Source organism: Mixophyes fleayi, chromosome 2, assembly GCF_038048845.1.
Source record: "Mixophyes fleayi isolate aMixFle1 chromosome 2, aMixFle1.hap1, whole genome shotgun sequence".
In the NCBI taxonomy this organism is placed as follows: domain Eukaryota; kingdom Metazoa; phylum Chordata; class Amphibia; order Anura; family Limnodynastidae; genus Mixophyes; species Mixophyes fleayi.
In genome coordinates this window covers 93,940,125-93,965,024 of record NC_134403.1, presented here as the reverse complement: position 1 = coordinate 93,965,024, position 24,900 = coordinate 93,940,125, and the positions used below count along the sequence as shown (strand labels likewise).

General features: G+C 40.1%; 1 protein-coding gene across 1 annotated transcript in view; it reads right to left on the bottom strand.

The window, feature by feature from the left end:
* The window catches only part of SUCLA2 (succinate-CoA ligase ADP-forming subunit beta), a 68,080-nt gene that overhangs the window by 12,995 nt on the left and 30,185 nt on the right, over nucleotides 1–24,900 (bottom strand). The window contains exons 7-9 of the mRNA XM_075199702.1: nucleotides 7,768–7,929; nucleotides 2,884–3,026; nucleotides 991–1,111 (exon numbers count right to left, since the gene is read on the bottom strand). Of these exons, the coding sequence (XP_075055803.1) occupies nucleotides 991–1,111; nucleotides 2,884–3,026; nucleotides 7,768–7,929 (426 nt within the window). The remainder of the gene's footprint in view (nucleotides 1–990; nucleotides 1,112–2,883; nucleotides 3,027–7,767; nucleotides 7,930–24,900) is intronic.

Here is a 24,900-nt window from a genome sequence, read left to right as displayed (position 1 = left end):
ACAGCTTGACCAGGATGGGACCCCAATATGCAGCTTGGTAAAGAGATCATTATAACATCCACAAAATATTTACAACAAAAAACATTCTAAATGATACTGAATTTATAGTGCAGAAAGTGCAAATCCAGAGCTGGAAGTTCAATATGCAGGAAAATATCATTTGTAAAAGGTGGACTCTGAGAAAAAAAATAAAGTAATCTCACAGGTGGTAATATGTAGAAATGAGACTTGGAAATAAGTGTTTGGTTTGGAAAAAAAGGAGATCTAATGAGTTTTTTGTTGTGTATTTTTTTTAAACGATTTCACAAAACCACCCCCCAATTCCTCTTTGTGTTCATAAATCTTATTGGCAGCTTATCACTATGCACAGGACTCCTCTTTCTGCCTTCCTGTTATTTCTGTTGTATCCCCAAACTATCACCCCTCCAATTAATCTCTGTCCTCACTTTCTCGCTCCTATTCTATACCTTCTATGGTCTTCCCAGTCTATAGACATAAATACAAGCATTATGGATAAAAATCACAAGAAAAAAATCTATATGGAAACACACCTGCAAATGGTCAGTGTCATTTATAAAGACGTTGCATTTCAAAGTGAATGCAGTATCTGCAAATGCAGGATGAAGACTTGTATCAATGAAGAGTGATAACTATTTTTTATGCTTCAAAAGAATAAAAAAGTGCATTTTACGCCAGGTTCCAACTGTAGAACATACAAAATAAATGTTAAATCCGACCTTTCGCCAGGCCAAGATATTTAGTTATTTATTTGTTGCCTTCCTAACAACTTATTACACATATCCTTCAAGATAATATTAAACTATCTTCCAGGCAGTTAAGAACCCTTTTCTGTGGGATATAATAAGTTCTTCAGCAGAGTCTAGATTTACTTGCTCAGGAACCTTGACAATAATCTTATTTAAAAAATAAACATGCTATGTCTCCTGAAAACATAACAAAAAACGTACAGGATTAATTGTGATTATTTACCTTGTAAACGGACTACAATAGGTATCCTTAGTTCCAGATCCTTTACAGCCATTATGATGCCTTGTGCAATTACATCACATCTCATAATACCACCAAAAATATTAACCAGGATAGCCAGAACCTGCATTGAAAAATATATAAGTGTTATAAAATTCTCAGTACTAACCCTTTATATTGCAGAAATAAGGAACAATACAGATCTCCTTGTCAGATTGGAAAATACTGTAGTTGTCAGTGAAAGTGCACCTCCATTCTCTACCAGAGGGGTGTACTGAGGTTATGTCTGAGACAATCGATAAGCGTTAGCCAAAAACAAAATACTTTGTTTTTTTGCTGTACACTGCTTACATTTACTTTTTTGAGAAGCAAAAATCAGATTCAACAGATTCAATTTAGCGCAAGGAAGAAACATAATGCGTTGGAGTTTTTACTAAGATCTCCCCTCACATCCCATAGTTGAGCAGAGATTCCTGTATCATATTAGCCGGCAATGTGCACAGCCGGACATCGAGGCACCTCGCTGCTAACTGAACCTGCCCCATAGAATCTATGCTTGCATCAACGTTGAAACAGAATGCCGCAGACACAGAGCTTACATACATTACAAGAAAAGATTTAACATGGATGTATGAGCCTTATTTCAAAATCTATTTATACATTCAAGTGACCTAATTAAACAAATACATTAAACTAAAAATCGCTTACGCATCAGTGTTAATTACATTCGTGCTTGTGACAGCAGTCACTCTCTGCACATCGGGCATGTTAGATCTGCGACTTAAAAAGTGGGACTAAACAGCCAATTAGGCTGTAGAGATGGGCTCAACCAAATTATAGATATCCAATTCTACAGCTGTTCCAGAAAACTGCTCATTTTTAGTTTACTATTTATGTTTATGTAGATTATACTAAATGATAGCTAACTTTGTAGAACACAAGTGAACTTTCAATTTAAGGTTCGATTTTAGAATGTTTCTATCCTAACAAATTTCCACTGAAAAATACCCATATGTGAGGATCTAAAATGAATATGTTGCTTTGGACCAAGGATTTGTTGAAATGTTATAATGTGTGCTAAATCAAAGCTACTGTAACCTACAATATATATCAGTATAAGCTAGTTCTATATTTCCTTAGTGATTCATCATATGTCAGTGCTACACACTTACTACTCATAGTTCAGTTACCTTTATTTTCTCCACGGTTGAGAAACATATTCTGAGATATTTTAATTCAGACGTCTTTTCCTCAGTGTTAATGTTATGAGATTTGACTCCCATTGCTTAATAGTTTTGCATTCACACAACTAGTTTGCTAAATGTTTATAGAAACAAAACAAACAAAGAGAAATACAACTTCTGAAATGATGTGTAGCTGTGAAACAGACGTATTACACGCCACATAACTGAAAGTCACTTAATACTAAATATCCTATTGTGCTGAACACAGAGCACAATCATTTTGTTCTCTGAAACTTGCTTCAAACTGGGATAAAAATGAATGTCTCAGACAATATGGAATTATTAAACCCATAACATCAATAATAAATACATAATAAGCCAGACTTAGAGAGTTTCACAAACATAAAGCTAATGTAGTAAGATGTAGAACGGTAAGTGCTGATGTTTATTTTTTGGTCTGTTTTTTTTTTTTTTTTTTACTTGGTAGGTTTTTATTGAAGATTTTGCACATAACAGAATAAAGAAAATAAAATTAAATAGACAACACAAAGCAAGCATTACAATTAAATAAAAAAGAGAAATACAGAAACCAGACAGACAGAGGTAGGAAAGGGGAGGGGGATGGAGACAAATCCATCATAAAAGTGATATTTTAGAGTTAGACAATTAAATCAACCAACATGGCAGTGCTGATGTTTTGAAGAAAAGGTACCTTTTTATCGGACGTGATGAGTCTAAACGCTTCTGTTACTTGGTGGACAGTGGCACCACCACCAACATCTAAGAAGTTTGCAGGAGTTCCCCCATGCAGCTTTATTATATCCATGGTTGCCATAGCCAGGCCAGCACCATTCACTGCAAGATACGGAAAGAACATTTCACGGTATTCTTGGAACATATGTGAATATGTTCTGTCCCAAGACAAAACCAGATGGGCAGGTTTTAAATGTTTTGCTCATTTCGCCACAATTAAAAAATACTTAAGTTGTAAATATCTTAGCTATACTTATTTTATGATGTGTGTACTGCGTGTGTTCAGCCTTATCTTTACAATTATGGGCCATGTGATACAGCATTTTGGCTCTCACTAGTGTAACCTAAAGACATGTTACTGATCTACATGCCTGGTTCAGACACCGTCTGCACTAATATTGGCTTTTCAGGCGACAGTAAAGAAAAGTGTCTTGGTGCAGGCAATTATATAGCAATTGCAATCTAAAGACAGGAGAAACAAAAAAAAAATGATCCCCGATACTTTGAAGCGGTTTGTGATACTATGTAGCCCTTTCTACATAATCTCTCTGTACGTGTGTGATCTAGATTAGAGGGAATCATGTATTAGATAAGAGTAAACTAATAGGATTCATCAGTTGCAATAGGCAGGGCACATGCTAAATTAGTTGTTTATGTGGAACAATTGAATTAGTGTTTCAGAACCTCTTTAGTGATGCGACACACCTGCCTGCATATATGCCACGCGGTTCATTTTATTGAGATAGATTAATGTTAATACTGTAATAAATAAAACCAAAATTATGATTATTAGAAATAAATCTGGACAACAAAGTGAATTACATATATACAATTCACATATAATCCCCACTGCACATATTTAACTCATTTTAAAAGATTGGCTTATTACTGGCACATTCAGTCTGGTGATGTGACAGGTGTTGAGAACCACTACTTTATATTGGTATTGGTATATAATTCCCGTATTCCCTTTTAGATTGTGAAGACTTCCCTATTTATCCTGTTATATTGTTATGCATAGTGTAACAAGGTGTTAGCATCATCTCTCCATTGCAGAGTAGTAAGGAATGCAGCACTTTCTAAACAGAAGACAAACAAATGTATATGTAGTGTAATACTTAATGGACACTATTTAGTAGATTAAGGGAATGTTTATGCCAAGTCATCAAGGTTTCCCCGGAATCATTGCCATAGACATAATGTGCATCAGATATAGTCGACATTTAAATCACTGCACACAGTTAAACCACATAGGTCACCTTCACATTAAACAGAAATATCATAGCTAAACACATTGCATTTACTGTGTGTGACAGCTGTAGAATTTCTTATATTGCATGAAGTTAGCCATTTGGGCCATAAGAACTAATAGGTATGTGAATTTAATTATCAGACGTACTGGTAGGGACGTGCCTACTCTCCTTCTGAGAAACACCCTGTGACATCATCAAGCAGCAGCTTTCAGTACATTGGCTCTGAACAACCACATGACCTCAGTGTCACAGGAACATCTGCCCTCACAAACAGCTAATTTAATTAATGCTTAAGGCATTTATTACAGGGAGGGGGCAGTTTTATAGCAGATTTTTGCCCTATGTACATTAATAATTTTACATTGCAGTTAGAAGTATATTCAGCTGTACTATTAATGTTAGATTTTCAAAATTGCATGACAGGTATAGTTTAAGTGAAGCTGGATTTATCTGTAGATCTTCTAAACAATACCAAAGGGCTTTGCATCAAGTTGCTAAAGACATGTAGATCAAAATAAATATAACAATATAAGATACGCCCAAATGTATGTTCTGATTAAATAAAATGAGACAGGTACAGTGAATGAGCATCCAATAATAAAAAAAAATTCTCATTTTCTCCACTGTGATAATCCACCAGGATAAAAAAAAAAAAAAAATACCTACAGCATAGATCATATTTTAATGAGGTTACAATAAAAATAAGGAAATACTGAAGAAAGATGAAAGATATATATATAGGGGCAGTACGGTGGCGTAGTGGTTAGCACTTCTGCTTACAGCACTGGGGTCATGAGTTCAATTCCCGACCATGGCCTTATCTGTGTGGAGTTTGTATGTTCTCCCCATGTTTGCGTGTGTTTCCTCCGGGTACTCCGGTTTCCTCCCACACTCCAAAAACATACTGGTAGGTTAATTGGCTGCTAACAAATTGACCCTAGTCTGTCTGTCTCCGTGTGTGAGTGTGTGTATGTTAGGTAATTTAGACTGTACGCCCAATGGGGCAGGGATTGATGTGAGTGAGTTCTCTGTACAGCGCTGCGGAATTAGTGGCGCTATATAAATAAATGGTGATGATGATGATGATGATATACAACGGCAGGAAAAGTGACACTTGTATGTTTCTGCAATCTTTTAACAGAATTAAAAAATAGTGGATTAATGTAATTTATGAAACAGATTGTATGTACAGTGCCTGCAAACACAAAACATTAACAATAAACATTGTACAATGGGCACATACTGTAAATGACTGATATAATTACTGAAAATAAAGAAACAATTACTTGTTTCACATATAAATCACATCAAAAAGCTTAAATCGTATAATGACATTTTAGGATACACGTTTTAAAGCTTTTTTTTTGCTTTTTTTCTCTAGAACTGACTAATCTTATTCTCTGGGTGATGCCACACAGGCGCATTAGACTGACTCTTTTCAAGCTAGAAAAACAGCGCTTAATTCGCTGCCATGCCAACGGGTTGAAGTGAAGGAGATGTGCTCATGTCATGTTACACGTGTGCAATTAGGCTCAGAAAACGCTGTATGCAACTCCTTCAGAGTTGACAGAGGAGGAACATTCCTCCTTCACCTCAACCTGTCAACACAAGAGCAATGGAGCACTTACGAACGCTGTGCTTTTCTAAGTAGATAGCTTTATACATTAAAAGGCACACATAACTGCTAATTATATTTATTGTTATTTACTTTCTGACGCTAATATGACAACAATGCAAGTAAATGTTTCTCAGTTTAACCAATCAGAATTGCTGTTTGTGTAACCCTGACCTAGCAGGTGAGCATAGTGTCATTATAGTGAACCGGTCATGCGAGTGGTGGAATGATACGATCACTTTCAGCACCAAATACAAAAGCGTCCTTTTGCACTCCCATGCGCTCAGAAGAGAGCAGGTAATTTAGTGTACCATGCATAAGCTTTAAACTATTAATATATTTTATTTATATAGCACCACCATATTATGTAGCTCTGTAGATTGAATATTTACTCATCCACATCAGCTGCTGCCCCATTGGAGCTTACAATCTAAACTCTCTAGCAAAACACTTGGTTTAATTCTGTCAGCAGACTGTTTACCTATTAATATGTATTTGGACTGTAGGAGGAAACTGTTGGAGCTGGTGAAGGATTGGAGATAATTTATATTATGCATTGCAGCATCTTTAGTCTGAGCAAAAGTTACAATTACACTTGCAGTTCTCGGTCATTCAGGGTTTTCATTGTTTATTATTGCCAGCATGGCGTTAATGGTACATTACAGAACATGCCATGGCTGGTTTGCAACACCATTTTATCTTTCTTCTATCGAGATCCACGACTGGTATTGACCAATTTAAAAAACAGCAACTGGCGGTGACGGATATGCAAGATGAAGCTGCAATGTTGTGTGTTAAATATTTAAAGTCAGTTTACGGATGCAGGAAAAAAAAAAAAAAAGGTAATCTGTGTCCTAAACTAATGTGAAAGCATAAAACATAAAAAATAAACTTGTAAAATAATAATGTAAGTCATCTTCCACTACCGATGACGACCTTCATAAAGCCACAATCTAGCCAGAGAGCCCTGTGTGGTATCCTAAACGTAAAATGCTTAGGCTGGGTACACACTAGAGTGTTTCAAGCCAATTATCTGGCAAAAATGACCGTTCAGCCCGATATTGCATTAGTGTGTACACTTAGATGATAATCGATAGTTGCTCCAAAGCCCCAACCATCATTTGATTTGATTGTTCAGCAGAACTATTAATCTCATTCAGTTATGGAACAACATCTTTCCAATCCTGCAGTGTGTATGCATTCATGATCAGGATCTCCATAGAGTTTACAGAGTCCTAATCTTTCCAGCCGACCGTTATGGTAGTTGAAGAGTACAGATCTGAGGGTACATTTTTTTTAAAACATGTACAGTGTGTATACATGAATCGGCAGGCCGATCAGGACATTTTTTTTCTATCCCCCTCCAGTCGTTGTCAAAATTGATGTAGATAACACTGTGGTCAGAAGGTTCTGTAGTGTGTAGCCAGCCTTACCGCAAGCTTGTTCAAGCCAATCTCTAGATTAAATGTGTATGCCACATACTCCAAGCCCACCAATTCAGCACAATAGTATGGCATGGTGTTACCTATATGCTCCATGCCTACCTCCAGCCCCCTTACCTTACTTAATGTGAAGATCCATTAAAGAGTAAACACTGCAATTTTATCTATAGAAATTACAGGTCTTCCCTTCAAGGAAAGGACAGGTGGTTAGACAAATAAACTGCTCTGAATTCATGTGTTGTAGCTGCAATTGTTTCTCACATTTTGCATGACAACAGTTTTACCAAACAAAAGCGCTTGCTACAGGCAGTGTCAGGGGAAGCTGCACCACTGACCTCTTCTATTCACAATGGCTGACGCCAGGTCTATATCATTTTGACATGCCTTGTTCATTATCCAAGTCCTCTACATCTGGCTAACACATTTGAGAGAGACAATAGAATGGTGGAGAAAAAGATCAACTTAAGACAAACATTTCTGGAATGTAAATAGAATACCATGAAGAAGAAATAACATGAGAATTAATGACCTACCAAGACATCCGATATTTCCATCCAGGCCGATGTAGTTGAGGTCTGCTTTTGCAGCTTGTTGGTCTCGCTCATCTTCCTGTGACCAGTCTCGCAAATCAAAAATTCCCTTTTGGCGATATGCCGCATTGGTGTCAAAATTTATCTTTGCGTCCATGCACATCACTAGAGAAATATACAAACAAATGTCACTTAATAACAATGTATTACTATCTTTTATTTCAGTATTATACCACTACATTACAAAAACAAAATGCTTGAAAAATCTTGATAAAAGGTCATGGGCAGAGATACGCAACATTACTTGCTAGGAGATGTAACGCACCTCTTCAGTCTGAAGGAGACAATTTCATTATTTTCAACCCCCTATATTAACAATATATATATATATATATATATATATATATATATATATCAGTGTATGACGCGCGTTCACTGCAATACCCAGCAGAACTGTCATGCCGCTACTGTCACGACATTATTTTATCCGTCTGCATGTTACATCAATGACTGGCATCAGATGCTAGAAGCCTCTAAAGGAACACAACAACATGTAGTTACAAGAATAGTGGTTTTGTTCCAGTATCAAAATAACCCACTTTTGGTTAATGTGGTGCGTAGTTTTCAGAATTATGTACACTTAAGAAATTTACATATATAAACAGATCCACATCAAACAAAACAAAAAAATTACCATGACTATAAAAAAGTAGTAAACCTACAGAAATTTCAACATGGATAACAAAAGGGAACAAAATTCCAAACACATACTAAAATATTTGTGATAATGTTACAGTCAATAAGCTTTATTTTAATAGAACCACCAAAAATATTCATCTTATCTTATAGGTGGCACCCACATTGAGCAACACTAGTATTTCAGTGGCACCAACAAATCACAATGTGCAGTATAATTATATCTGATGTAAGCAGTTTTCAATGAAGCATGATGACTTTTTATCCATCTGCATGCATTGCAAAGGAAAATGACATGACTTCAAGTAGCACCAACTGCCCTCAGCAAGACCTCTGTCAGCATTAAATATGTTGGAAAGTCATAACTGGTAAATAGCATTTGTAAACATAAAAGTAAAGGACAATCTGTCACAAAGAGAAAGTAATTATCGTCACAAAGAATATATACCAGGAATAAAAATTAAAGAAGGGGTATATGATATTATATATATTTACATCACCAGAGCTTATTTTCAAGGATGAGTTCCAAAATGACATTACTTCTATATACGCGCACAAACCTACACAAATAATTTTTTGTCATCATAAAAGAATTTTCATATATATTATATATATTTATGAATTTTACATATATTTTCATATCGGTTCAATGTATTTAGTGCACATTTATAGGTCATCAAGTGCTGTGCATTTGTGAATTTTTGGCTTTGCACAGAACAAAGCACACTAATGGTTTATTTTTACATAGAAGCAGGAGATATAAATTCTCAACGTAACAGGTTTCTTTTCATTGCACATTTTATGTGTACACATAAAATATAATTCAATACAAGGCAACACATTAATGTAATAAGAACGGTGGGGGTGTGAATATAAAAGATAGCTTTCAACGTGTATTGTGTAATAAAACATCTTCATTTTTATATTACAGCCTTTTTCATCCCTAGTTTAAACATGCTACAATTCTGAAATAGGTTTTATTTCCGCTACAAAAAAAAAATAAAAAATAGGATTTTTGTACTTACCGTAAAATCTCTCTCTAAACACGAGTTGGGGGACACTGCTTTTGGGGGTATAGAGGGCACTGGGGGAGTAATGGCACTTAAAAAAAAAAATTCTAGCCTGCTCCCCTCCCCTCTATGCCCCCTCCACAGGAAGAGCTCAGTTTATTTACTAACCAAGCCACAAGAGAGGGCGAAAACACAACCAACAGAAGTGTCAGAACTAAGGGTGGGAGTGCAGTGTCCCAAACTCATGTTCAGAGAAAGATATTTCACAGTAAGTACAAAAATCCTATTTTTCACTTTCACAAGAGTTGTGATTGGGAATGCTCAGAATGAGTGGTACGTAAAACTTTACAGCCAAAACTTGCGTCTATTGAAGCAAAGATGTGAAAACAATAAAACCTGGTGAATGTATGAACAGAAGACCAAGTAGCTGCCCTACACAACTGCTCAGTCGAGGCTCCATGCCGCGCCACCCAAGAGGCGCTAACCGACCTCATGGAATGAGCTGTCAGATCTTTAGGAACCAGAATGTACGCCTGCCGGTTAGTAGCAGTGATCCTTCTAGCCACTATCTGCTTTGTGGCCGGCCAGCCACGCTTGCAATCGTCACAGGACTAGAAGGCTATCAGTCTTCCAAACCGAAGCTGTACGGTCCACATAAATCCTCAAAGCTCTGTTCACATCTAAAGAGATTGATTCCTGATCAGGCGCCAGCGAATCCTGAGGAAGAACCGGCAGAACAATATCCTGATTAATGCGAAACCTCAAGACCACCGTTGGTTGAAACAAAGGCTTACTTCTAAGATCCACACGATAGTCATGGAAAATCAGAAGAGGAGCCCGACATGACAGGGCTGCCAACTCCAAAACCCGTCTGGCCGAAGCAATGGGCCAGCAAAAAGGTAACTTTCAACGAAAGAAGTTTAAAAGAAACAGACTCAAAAAAAATTCAAAGGGAGACTTTTGAAGTGCCTAAAGGATTAAGACTAGGTCCCACGGAGCACCTGACGGTACAAAAGGCGGTTGTACATCCTGTAGAAACGTCTACACCTCTGGTAACAGAGCGATACGTTTTTGAAAACACACCAACGCCGCTACCTGGATGACAACCACAATCTCTTGTCCAGACCATCGCCAACACCCTGGCTAAACGAAAAGAATTAGCAGACATTTTGATCTTATCACACCAACATATATATATATATATATATATATATATATATATATATATATATATATATATATATATATATATATACTTTCCAAATGCAATGATAAATGGTGGATGATGACTGTTTTTACCACTCTCTCCGAAAATCCTTTCTTTGATCAAGGATTCAACCTCCAAGCCAATCAGTCTAGGTCCTGATGAAAGAATGGACCTTGACTGAGAATATCCTTAATGAGAGGTAGACGCCAAGGGCGATCCAGCGATAGGTCTAGAAGATCTGAGTACCACGCTCTTCTCGGCCAATCTGATGCCAGTAGAATCACTGGAACCCTTTTGCCTCTCCCTTTCTGCAAGATCCGCAACAGCATCGGAAGTGGAGGGTAAAGGTACACCAACTTGAAGTTCCAGTGTACCATCATAGCGTCCACTAAGAACGCCTGAGGGTCTTGACCTGGCACAATACCTTTCTGCCTTGCAGTTGTGCCACAAGGCCATCATGTCCATTTCTGGCCGATCCCAAAGGAGGACTATTTGAGAAAACAGTCTCTGAATGAACCGACCATTCGCCTGGGTGAAGGGCATGCCGACTTAAGTAGTCAGCCTCCCAGTTGTCCACCCCCGGAATGAGCACCGCTGAGATTGCAGGAACCTGTTATTCCGCCCATTTCATGATCTTTGACACTTCCTTCATGGCAAGCCTTGTTCCTCCTAGATGATTTATGTAAGCATTCACAATAGCATTGTTGGACTTTATTCAGATCGGCCGACGTGCCAGGAAGGACTGTGCCTGAACTAGATCATTGAATACTGCCCGTAGTTTCAGAACATTTATGGGTAACCGTGCTTCCTCCGGCATCCAAGTCCCTTGCAATCTGAGGTGAAGAGTGACTGCACCCCACCCCAACAAGCTGGCATCAGTCGTTAACACAGTCCAATCCTTTCTTGATGTGGGACACCCATGTGTTAGGATCTCTCTCCTCAGCCACCAGAGAAGAGACAGGCGTGTTGTCTGTGACAACCGAAACACCTGCCTTTCTAAGCGGGGGTCCGACCTTGACCACTTTGCCAGAATCTCCCGGTGGAACTTACGTGAATGAAAACGAGCAAACTGCAGAGCCTCAAACGAGGAAACCATGTGACCCAGAAACTTCATACACTGAAGTACCGAGATGCAATTTAGAGATAAAAGATCTTTAAAACTGCCGCCGGATCTTCCACACTTTGTCTGAAGGGAGAAAAACCCTGGCAATTTGTGTTTGACAATAATCCCAGGAACACCATACGTTGGGTTGGTATTCAACTGGATTTTTTGTAGTTGATGACCACCAGTGTTCCTGCAGAATGTCCCTGGTCAGCTGCAGATGTGACTGAAGCAGAGGTACTGACTACACCTTGATCAGTAGGTCGTCTAGGTAAGATAAAATAGTCACCCCTGTAAATGCAGCTGAGCTGCCATTATAGCCATTACCTTTGTGAACACTACGGTGTGGTGGCCAAACAGAATAGGAGAGCCCTGAACTGACAATGATCCAGACCAGCAAACCGCAAGAGACTTTAATGACCTGTTCATATCGAAATGTGTAGGTAAGCATCCTTGATATCCAAGGATGCAAAGTACTCGCCTTTCTTCATGGAATTTATCACAGATCTGATGGACTACATTCAAAAGCTGTGTATCCGTAAGCAGGTGTTGGGAGTCATTCAGGTTTAGAATGGGTCTGAAGGACCGATCCACTTTCTGCACCAGAAAAAGGTGAGCATAAAAGCCTTGACCTCTCTGCCCCAACAGAGCTGGAACAATCACCCCAGCATCCCAAAGTGACTGTACTGACCCCTACAAAGCCTGTCTTTTCTCTTACTCCCTTGGAAAATGCGTAGTCATGAAACGCTGTGGAGGTGCCCCCACTAGGTCCAAGATGTATCCCTTAGACTCTATGCCTTTTACCTAGGCGTCTGTGGAGGACCCGAGTCACCGCTCCTGAAAGAGCAGTCTGTGTGCTGCCACCACCGGTGCCCCCGGCGGAAGATGCAGGAAGTCAAGCTGCTTGTTTGTCTGCTGGCATAGGGGTAGGGCGATGTCCTGTCCAGGTCTGTCTGCCTCTTTGCCCCCCCTCTCCTTGTAACCGGGGCTTAGCTTCTGGAAGAACCACCTCTAGAGCAACTGACAAACCGAAAGGAGCGAAAACGCCTCCCTTTTGCTTTTGGCGCAGCTACCGGAAGAAGAGCACTCTTCCCCCCAGTGGCCTGAGTGATTAATATGTCCAATGGAAAACCAAACAAAGCCGCTCAGTCATATGGGACAGATTTCAAAGCTCTCTTGGAATCAACATCCGCCTCCAAAGAGCTTAACCACAACGTGCACCTAGCTGTCACATCTAAGGAAGAAGTTTTGACAACCCCTGACCTGCATCCCATAAAAAGTCAGCAGCATCTTTAATATGCTCTGCCAGAGGAGTCAACTCAGTTCTAGCTACGCCAGACTGAATTCCTGCATGAAAGGTAGTGGTCCATTTTTTTTTTATTATTTTTTTTTTTACATTAATCGTTTTTATTGAGAATTGTTAGGTAAAACGGGGGATACAGAAAGAAGAAAAAAAAAAGGGAAGGGAGAGGGGGGTGGGGGGAGGGGAGAGTTTGAACACACCAACATAGCATATGCAGGTTACAGACATTATACAATGTACAGTATTCAGTCTACTGTGGAATCTTAAACTAACCCACCAGACTTGGTCTAAGTCTTAGAGGACCCAATTAAAAACACTCTGCCGGGGCGCATCTGTTGGCAAAGGACCACCATTAGCAGGGAGAGGAGAAGGGTTATTTACCGGAGCACTCCCCCCTCAGTCACGTAGACATGCCATTCAAACCATTTCATCAATGGGAAGGATGGTCTCATCTAATAGGAGACATCTAGTGTTTTCATCTCGAACGCATGCTGGACTTTGAGTGGTCCATTTTTAATGACCCAAGCCTCCTCCGCCATCACCGGGCGCAACGACAGCCCAGACGCTAAATAAATTTCAAAATCGCTTCACACTTTTAGTCAGTACTGTCTTTAAGCGACGCTGCAGTCGGCAACGGAAAAACAGTAGACTTCGCCAAGTGTGCAATAGGAGCATCGATACTGGGATGAGTCTCCCATGATCCTACTTCCGAATCTGGAAAGGGGTAGAAAAGTTTGTATCGTCTGGGAATCTGAAAATTATTATCAGGCTTTCAAATTTCCAACAGTGCAGAAGGAGGGAAGAAAAACGTTCTTTTCTTTGCCCTTTTAAACATGGAGGTCTGCGATACAGATTGTTCATCATCCGAAATGTTAAGAACCTGTCGCACTGCCAGGATAAGGTCCTCAATGCCCTGTCTATTGGACATATCCTCCTAACCTGTGGGCAAGTCCTCATAGTCAGAATCCTATAGAACATCACCATCTCCCAATTCGGATGGATCCGTGTCCGAATCTACTAACTCCTGGGCAATAGACAGACCCAAGCATTTACGTCATTCACCTGCCATACTAGAATGGAACAATTTTTCAAGGGAATTAGATACTCTGGTCAACCCCTGCGCAGACCTTTCCAAATTACTCATGCAAACAGGCTCCTGGGAGAACCCCGGACCATCCTGCAGCAACTGAGACGCCTATCCTAAAGGAATGGCTTCTGAGGACTGAGCAAAACCACCCTCAAGTGTTTTGGATCTGTATTTATTAGAAAAATATCACAGAATGTTGCTATTTTTTTGTTCCTATATTATTATTAACCTCAATAACACTAACTTCAAGTCATCTGCAGTCAATTTTGACCACCTCACAGGTCACAATATTTTCATACACTTTCGAACAAATACTGCAGCGACCTGGCTGGATGGTAAGCGACAGAGCAATGAGTCAAACACACGGCAGTTCTTAGGACATCTAGGACACGTTGGTACACAGCAGTGGCAGAAAACAAAAATGGTGCAAGATGGAATTGTCCTTGGATCATGAAACCAGTTATGATTCATTTGATCGCTCCACGTGTTTCTTGGATAGAAGAGGTAATTCTACAGCTAATACATGGCAACAAGCGCTGAGCCCCCCCACCGAATGCGTGCTTTTATCAGACCCACACCAATCGAGGGTGCCAGACAATGCACTAAAGAGCCATTGTAATTCCCAGCAAAAAGCGAGTTCATCAGTGAGCTTCGAATCAGCCCCAATTCCCACAAAATTATAATCTAGTTCTGTACAGTGCAGATTACAAACACTTGATGAAACAGCAACAAAGTGGAAGGTAATACATACACATGTGTATTTAGACATCCATGCTTACATTACTGTGGCTTTACAAACGCTACAAATGGCTAGACAACTGTTGTCAGGATTTGGGTAAAAATAATTCCACACACAAGTGGATTTTTTGGTCTTATGTCCAGGCATGACAATGGTCTTCTTATCACGTGCCAGAATTGCTTCCACCAGTGCAGGACTTACACAAACATCATCAACATTCTCATTAGCGCCCTCATCGGCTACACAAATATCCCCCTCATCCTGTTGCAATTCCAAAGTGGCATCCTCAATTGGTGTACCACTGGCTACACTCTGGCTGTTCATGCACACATCAGAACTGCTGAAAGGGGCCTTCTTTATGTGTACACTATCAGAATGTTCAGGATTACACATAGCACTTGTGAATAGACTGTCCTCAGGGATTTGTGTAATTCCTGAATCTGAACATACATTTTCCTCTAATGCCTTTCTGTTTTCTTCCAGCTCGGCTTTTACACGTAAAAGTATTTGGACACCGAATGACAAGGTATTGCTTGGTCACGACTGACCTTACAAAAAGATGCCTCAGTGACAGTTGCAGAATTCACACTAGTAGAGAAAGGAGAAGGCCTCATTCTTTCTTTGCCCCTGCGCGTGTAGAATGGCATGTTGGCAATTTTTTTTTTCTGCAGACAACTTTGCCTGGATTACAGGTCTTTTTTTCTTGACCAAGGTAAAAGGTGTTTTTTTTTTTACATTTTTGTTTCACAAGAGATCTCACAGCCTTTGAATTTTATATACACTTCTTATTGAAAATTTATATAACTCCTTACCCAAATTTATCAGAAATTGGGAACAGGATTTAAATACACAATTTTAAGCAACAGATTGACCAATCATTTTTGAATCCACTCATGCATACTCTATTAGTATATCAGTCATAGAAACTCACTATGGTATAGATGGTCGGCCCAATTAGCAAGAATTTACCAAGGGGTTTCGAATGTTTGTTGGAGATGTCAGGAGGCTCCAAGCACACTTCTACATATATGGTGTAAATGTACAATTCTTCGGCCTTTTTCGATTAAGGTCATAGCAATTTCAACTGATATTTTGAAAGATAAACTCCCTGATGATCCTGCCTTTTGGTTACTAAATAAAACGAACGCTCCAATCTCCAGCTTTAAAAAAATCAATTTTGAAATATCTCATAGCTGCCAAAGCTGTGATACAGATCCATTGGAAGTCTTCTACACCACCATCCATCAAAGAATGGCTTGAAAGAATAGAATTCTATAGAATAATGGATGAAAACTTTTTTCTTAGCTGTCAAGTTTGCAGATTATAATGCCATGTGGCGTCTCTGGTTTGCATTTCAAGATGCAGGGAAAGTATCACAATTAACGAGTTCAACCTCCATCTCTTCAGTTGATATTAACTCATGCTAATTACGATTACTCTTACAATGAGGTTGCTCCTCCTTTCTCTCCCCAATCCCCCCCTCTCTCTGCTTTTTTCTTTTTCTTCTTTTCTTTAGTAAAAATTTGTAAATTTGATATTTTTTTGTTGTTAATTATAACCACTCTAGTAGTTTATTCAATTTAACTATGATATTACAATCCATTGTTAACCATATTATATCTTAAGAAATATTAAAATAAAAAAAAATAAAAAAGTGCAAAAAGGAACTTTCTTGCAAAACGGACATCCCTAGATGCAAACACATGGAACCTGTAGAACAGTGTAAAAGTGTGAAGCAAAGACCAGGTAGCCACCCAACAGCTGCTCAGTCGAGAAGCCATGCCACACCGCCCAGGAAGAAGTCACCGACCTTGTGGATTGAGCCCAAAGATTCTCCAGAACAGGCTACCGTGCTAGAGCCTGATGAATTACAGCCATAATCTACTGAGCAATAGTCACCATAGAGGCTGGCTAGCCCCTCTTGTGCACATCATAAAGGACCAAAAGATCCCTAATCTTGGGCACATCTCGGGCCCTATGCACCTAAGTATGCAAAGCTGTGACCACATCCAGACAAACGAAGAGAAACCCCATCTTTTTAAGACAGACATCTTGGTCAGGGCAGGGATGACAATATCCCCAATAATGTGTAATCGGGACACCACTTTAGGAAGGAAGGAGGGTTTTCTCCGAAGAACTGCCTTATCCTCATGAAAAAGAAGAGACTTGCATGACAAGGCTGTGAACTCTGAAACTCCCCTAGCCTTAGAAATGGCCAAAAGTTAATTTTTGCAATAGCATTGGAACCATTAGCTATAACTCACAGAGAAAATTCTAATTACTCGGGCATACAAATTTGCTCAGAAATGTACAAATTAGCGCTATTCACCGTTGATATGATGTAAATGGTCACACACCCGGAAAAATCTATTCTTACAATTTTCGATAAAATTAAGAGTTACGGCACCTTCGCAGGGTACGAGATTAACTTTCATAAATCTGAGATTCTCTCCGTTTCAAATATAACAATGAGCCCAGATCAAGCTAGAGCTATATCAAACTTCCGCTTAGTTACTCAAAAACTCAAATACTTAGGCATACACATTCCCTCCTCTTCAAGTAATCTTTATAAATTCAATTATCCACCCATTAATCAGAAAGATAGAATTTATTTTGGATAATTGGTCTGAAACACCCTCGAGCTATTACACATTATGTCACTAAGGGGCGTATTCAATTGTTCGGCGTGACCGCCGAAAAACGAGCGCTCGAAACATATTACCGTTAATACGGTAATTACGCGCTGAATTTCATCTCGCAGCTCCCTGAGCTGCGAGCTGAAATCCAGCGAGTAAATTACCGTATTAACGCGCGTATTACCGTAGTAACAGTAATATTTTTCGAGCGCTCGTTTTTCGGGGATCTCGCTAACAATTGAATACCCCCCAAAAATGGGGTAATCCTGCATTTCCACCGGGTCTAGATAATATTTATTTCTCCACCTGGAGAACTAAACTCTGCAGTGGATTTGTTTAAGTATAATGACAAAATTTTGAAATGGCTCCATTCCACTAGATTACAAGAGACTCATAAGATTTCTTAATCGTGCCTGTGTATTCCAATATCAAAGGAGGTGATATGTCCCGGAGGAATCGGGTCTTTGTCCCAAATGTAAGCATACATATGCATCTTTCTATCATGACTCTTTCTTTTAATGTTTTCAATTTCACTTTCAAAGATTTGTTTAATATGTACAGTTTACAATTTGCTATGGTGATACTCACTAATTTCATAACATCAAAACTTAACAAATAAATTGTGTAAACGCTTTATGTTATGTGACTGTAAGCCAGTTATTGATCAGCTGTATGTAACACATCTCGGTCATGTGTAATTTCTTTAATGGATGATGTTTATCCAATGTTATTGTAATTGAAAATTTCTAATAAAAATGTTTAAAAAAAAATGGTCGAAAAGTAGACAGTTTTCCCACGTAAGGAATTTCAAGTCCACCGTATCCAACAGTTTAAAAGGGGAATGCTCAAAAGCATTCAAACACCAAGCTTAAATCCCAAGATGCCACTGAATGAATATACAGATGCTGCACATGAAGCACCCATTTGCACATCAGGTATCCAAACAAATCTTTTTTGAAAGATGGATAGAAAGAGCCAACAACTGAACCATAAGGGAACTAAAAGCGCAAACTAGTGTCCAGTCCATCCTGTATGAACGGAATCAACCTAGATAATTGAAAAGAGGAGGTAGGGCATCCATTCCTTTCACCAGACAAGCCCTTAATTCGAAGGATCATGGCTTCACCAGCTAAGCCTTTAAAGCAAGATGTTCTAAATTCAGGTGAAAAAAAAAACAATCCTTGACCAAGCTGTCGTGGCAGATGCCCCGACTCTCCCACCACCATGGAAAGACCATCAGTGTACCAGGCCCGCAGAATGCCTTCTCTTCACTTTTTCAAGAGCCTTGGAACAGATAAACCAGGCAGAACCAGCAGGGAATGGACATGGTATATACCAGGACTGCTCAAGAATCTCTTGCCCTGCAACAGAAGAGCTCAACCTTGTGGTTCAACCGAGACTCCATCATGTTGATGTCCAGGTGACCCCACCTATCCATCAACTCGCAAAACACCTTTGGATGGATAGACCATTCGCCGGGGTGAAGATTGTCTGCTCAGAAAGTCCGTCTGCCAATTTTCGATGAACACCGCCATGATGGCCCGAATGTGATTTTCTGCCTTCCTGGTGGTTGAGGTATGCCACCGCCATGACACTGACCATCTATATTTTCACCACCCTGCAGCAAACGTCCGGCAATGATCAGAACTTGGAACACTACTCACAGTTTCAAAACATTGATCGGAAGCATGGATTTCAGCAAGTCAAAGGGAACTAAAAACAGGCATGAAGACAGTCACCGCACCTCAACTCTGAAAATTGGCATCCATCGACACCAAAGTCCAATCCGAAATCGAGACTGGGCGACTCCTGCAAAAATTGTCCTCCTGCAGCCACCAAAGGAGCGAATGATGCACCCGAGGAGAAAGACAAAACACCTAACTGGAAAGGTTAAAAGTGAGCTCTGTTCCACTTTGATTCCAGCTCAATCACAAGAAACTGAACAGACTCAAAAGATGATACCATCTTGCCCAGAACCTTCATGCAGAAGTGTACAAAGGTCTGTCTGACAGCCAATAGAGACCTTACCATCATCTGTAAGATCCAAATCTTGTCTGCTGGCAAGAACACCCACTGTTTGCAAGTGTCGAAGAGAAGAGCCAAAAAAAAATCATTCAATGAGTAGGAATCAATTTGGACTTCTTAAAATTGAGAATCCATGTGACATGTCTGCATCGTCACCTGGACACGGGACAGAAGTACCGAGGGAGACGTCGCCTTGATAAGATGACTGTCCGGGTAAGGTATGATCCTCAACCCCCTTGGGCTGCAAAAGTGCAGTTATGACTGCCATGCCCTTGGTGAAGACCTGTGGAGCCGTGGCAAGACCAAAAGGAAGAGCCCAGAACTGGTAATGGTCCAATTAAATAGTAGATCAGAGAAGGGACTGATGGTCCTCCGAGATGTAAATATGAATCCCTGATGTCCAGACACACAATGAACTCGCCTTGTTCCATGCTGTGAATTACCAACATCAAGGACTCCATCTTGAATCTGGGCAACCACAGCTGGGTGTTCCAAGACCTAAGGTTCAGGATCAGCCTGAACAAACTCCAAAAACCTGGGAAACCTGTACGGAATTACCCCTCCTCCCGACTGGGAACGGATCAAATCGGGCAATCTCAGTCACTGAGTTTGCTAGTGACCACAAGCCAAGGACCAGAGACCACAGACACACACACACACACAGCATCCAATTCACTGCACAAACTGGCAGTCTGTCCAAAATTAAAATTAGCATTGCATCCGGCACAGGTAAATTTTGTCATAGATGTCACACCAGTCTTATCCATTGAGAATCTCACCCTATCTAACATGACAAACACAGACAGGATAAACACAAAATAAAATACAGAAGCAGCACACACGCACACAAACACACAAAAAAAATGAGCCTTCAACACAGCCCCGGAGCCCAAACAATCTTAGGTAAGAACTACTCAGAAAACCAACGCCAGTGGCCTGGTACCTTACAGATGGAATGATAGAGAAGGGGAGTGCTGGATGGCCTGTATGATAGTAGAAGTATTTTACATTGGATTCGGTAAAAAACAGGTAAACAATGTACAGACTAACGGAGTGGTTCAGCTGAGGAAGAACAATTTGCAAGGAAAATCAATCTAGGCGCTGCGCGCAAAACAGATTGTGGAGATGAGACCGATTCTTGGCAGACCAGTAAGGAGGAAAATGCAGGAGAGGAGGAGTGCATGAATTAACATTTTTTGCAGTGTTTTGCGGGATATGTGTGTGTATCCTGGAAATATCTTTTAGATGTATGCTGCATGATTTAAATAGAGTCAATTTGGGGAACAAAGAATAGTTCTGAGTCAAGAATCACACCAAGGCATCGAGCTTGCGGGGTGGGATTTATGGTCATGTTGTCAACATAGATAGAAATGTCAGGTAGGTAACTTCTGTTTGTGGGTGGAAATACTATTAACTCAGTTTTTAAAAGATTGCGTTTGAGTTGGTGAAAGGAAATCCAATATGAAATGGCAGAAAGACCGTTATTAATACTGCAGAACAGAGATGGCGAGAGATCTGGAGAGATTAGAAAAATCTGTATCTTGCACATAGAGAGGATACTGACATCCAAAGGAGTTTATTAGTTTTCCAAAACAAGTGGTATAGATCGAGAACAGCAGAGATTCTAGTACGGAGAGCTTTGTAGTATGCCAAATGATAAGGGAAGTGGATCAGTGGTGTATCCAGAGAAACCAACACTGAAAGAGCGATTAGATTGGTAGGAAGAGAACCAGGATAGGACATGGTCATAAAGAGCTAGGGATTGTAGCGTTTGTAAGAGGAGAGTGGATAACAGCGTTAAATGAGGCATAGAGATGCAGGAGAATTAGAAGAGAGTAACCTTTAATTTTAGCAGTGATCAAATCATTGACAACCTTACTCAATGCAGTCTCTGTGGGATGTTGTGAACAAAAGCCTTACTAAAGAGGATCCAATAGGTTGTTTGCAGAAAGAAAGGGTGCGAGGCGAGTGTATGCAATTTTATCTAGAAACCTGAAGGGACATGGGAGCATGGACAGTAAATTGAGAGGTAGTTTGGGTCAGAATTTTATTTTTTCAGAACAGGAGCAATCACTGTATGCTTGAATAATGAAGGAAAGTTACCAGTAGAGACAGATAGAGATTATAGATTTTAGTTAGAGGTCGAATGAGCTCAGGAGACAGGAATGTACTGATTTGTGAGGGAACAGGATCAAGAGGACAGAAGGCAGAGTAGGAAGGTAAGAAGAGAATAGATACTTCATCTTCATTTGTGGGATCAAATGAAAAGAGGTTGCCAGAGGTCCTGGGAAGGAATTGAGCTGATTTCTAGTCAAGGAAAAGGATACCATTTCTAGTCTGATGTTATCAATCATGTTCTTGAAGTAGGAAGCAAGATCCTGGGCACGGATAGTAGTCAGAGGTTTTGGGGTGGGGATTGAGAAGAGATTTAAATGTGTTAAAGAGGTGTTTGGGGCTAGAAGCTTGAGCTGACATGAGAGATTGAAAGTATGATTGTTTAGAAGTGTAGAGAGCATTTCGATAGGAGTGGTATATATGTGACAAAATCATTAGAGGTACAAAACTTACATCTATGATGTTCCTGTTTTATGAGAATGTTTCTGAAGATTTTGCGCCACTCTAGTGTGCCACGGCACACATTGAGGAGTCACTCACTGGAGCCATTTGATTTAAGCGTTGCTATTAGGGTTTGGTGAAAATAAGGTACTGTCATATCAGGGCAGGAGAATGTAGAAATTGGAGAAGGTGTTTGAGAGAGATGGAAAACTGTTGAAGATTAATAGTTAAAATTTTTGCGGGTATAAGGACGCATGGTAGTGTTTGACAGCAGAGAGGTTAAAGTACTTGGAGTAAGCGTGCAGCTAATAAGGTAATGAGAAAAGATCACAGCAACACGGGAATAGAATGGATTAAAAATCTGAACAGCATTGTCGTGAACATAGAGAGCTTGCAGTTATTTATAATGGATAATTCATAACTGCAGTGTAAATAGGTTGTATCAAATGAATCCATTGATAAGTTAGTGTAACAGTTAAAGACGCAGAGTCTGATGTAATTGTGTTTGATGGCTTTGCACACCCCAGTGTGAACAGATAGAATTGTCACCTGGGGGCAGTTCAAAGGACTCCCGGGGCGAGATCTAGACTATTTGTGACACTTGAATAGACTTTTAGGTACCGCTCAGCATGTGGTCTGGCTCAATGAGGCCATGTGCTAACATAGCCTGTATGTAATACTGTATAGATAAAAAGAATTCAGTTTTAAAATATGCCACTTAAATCAACCACACATTCCTCAATAGCATGATGAAGGGCAGCTCATATGTTAAATTAAGAATTCTGCCCCACAGAGAAATGAAGAAAAGGAGTTTAAGCTCTGCGAATGCACTGTACTTAGGCATGTTTGATATGAAAAGATGGACAAAGTCATAGGGGATTTATTAATGATAAAATTGGATCGATGTAACGCTGTCCAGGAAAAATATATCACATAGTAGAATTGGTTAGTAAATCAGGCAACATGTAAATTTGGTTTCAAAAAGTGTCCCAGGACACAACCCCCGATTAGCATTAAACACTGCCCCTGTGAATGCCGTCCCACTTGAGTTTGCTTAAAAACCTGTGTCTGGAGGGACAAAGTATCAGACTTCTGGGGAAATCAAGTTACATTGATAAGCTGTCCATCTTCCTAGCCAAATTCCCCTTGGCCAGAATGCAATTCATGTAAGTGCAAATCTGAAGGTAATCCTTTTTATTTTAAACTGCTTTTGCTTGTTATGTTAAATTTATTATTTGTTTATTCATTATTTTTCTTTATATCTGAATGCCCTCTATTTTCGTATATTCAATCTAAAATTTAATAAGTTGCGTCCTTGATACTCTAAAGAATCCATAGCCTGTTTAGAAGATTGCTCGGGTTACAGGTTACCCTGTGTGTGATTTGTTGATACATTTGATTAACAAGCTGTGTGTGCCTGTATTTACATTTGTGTAACAGTCTGGAGGTGTGAAGAGTTAACCCTGCGTGTGCTGGTGTGGGTCTTGTTAGTTTGTGTATAACTAGAAGTCTGTGTGCCAGCGTGGGACAGTATATTGGGGTCCTATTGCCCGTACCCAATAGGTGGTGGCTGAACCTTGAAGTGTCTGGGGGGGTGTGAGCGTTGTGTTTGGGGGCGATTCCGTGGGTCTAGAACCTGTGTGATAGGTGAGAGAGACTGCGGGCTGAAATCGTGTGTGACCTCATACAGCAAACACCCCAAAGTCACGGCAGCTGGGAGCGTGTTCGTGACACATGTACTTCAAAAGATGAAAACATGAGTGATGAGACATTTGGTAGAACTGTGAATGTGCACTGTGGAGAGAGAAGTCGTACAACCCCACCTCCTTGTCTGCCTTTAGGTCTGTGGCTATGGGTGAAATGGAAACCACCATGTGAAAGGGCTGCAGACGAGGCACCGTCGGATTCTGTGAGCCATGTTTCTATTATTGCCAGCAGGTTGATACATATATATTCACGAACAGGGCAAAACATACTAAAACACATGAAAAGATACTTTCATTTTATCTCTAACCTTTGATTAAAAACCTTCAAACATGTGCTAGCTACAGGCCAATCTCTCTCCTCAATCTCGATTTGAAAATTTATGCCAAAATCCTAGCAAACCGTCTGAATGCCTTCCTCCCTTCTCTGATCCAGTATGACCAAGTAGGGTTTATCCCGGGACGCCAGGCGAGGGACAATACCAGACGTGCCATTGACATCATCCATATTACAAATTCCAGGAGATCCCCAACTATTATGCTCTCTCTGGATGCTGAAAAAGCATTTGACAGGATCTCTTGGGACTTTATGAAAGCGGCTCTTGAGTCGTTCGGCTTCGCTGGCGACTTCCTCACTGGCGTCCTAGCATTATACACCACCCCTACTGCTAAAGTCCTGGTTAATGGCACTCCCTCAGAATCATTCTCCATTCGAAATGGAACACGACAGGGTTGCCCCCTTTCCCCTCTGATATTTGCTCTGATAATTGAACCTCTGGCTTCCCAAGTTAGGTCTAATCCTAGCATACAGGGGGTCAAGGTGGGTAATACGAACTCCAAGATCTCACTCTTTGCAGACGATATCCTCCTATCACTTACCCAACCGGGGATCTCCTTGCCCAACCTATATGCCATCCTTCAGAACTACAGCGATGTTTCGGGCTATAAGATAAACTACACCAAGTCAGAGGCCATGCTGCTTCACGTTTCTCCTCGGGATACCGAGCTCCTCCGGGCTAACTTTAATTTCAAATGGCAGAACAGGAAGATCAAATACCTGGGGGTTTTCCTC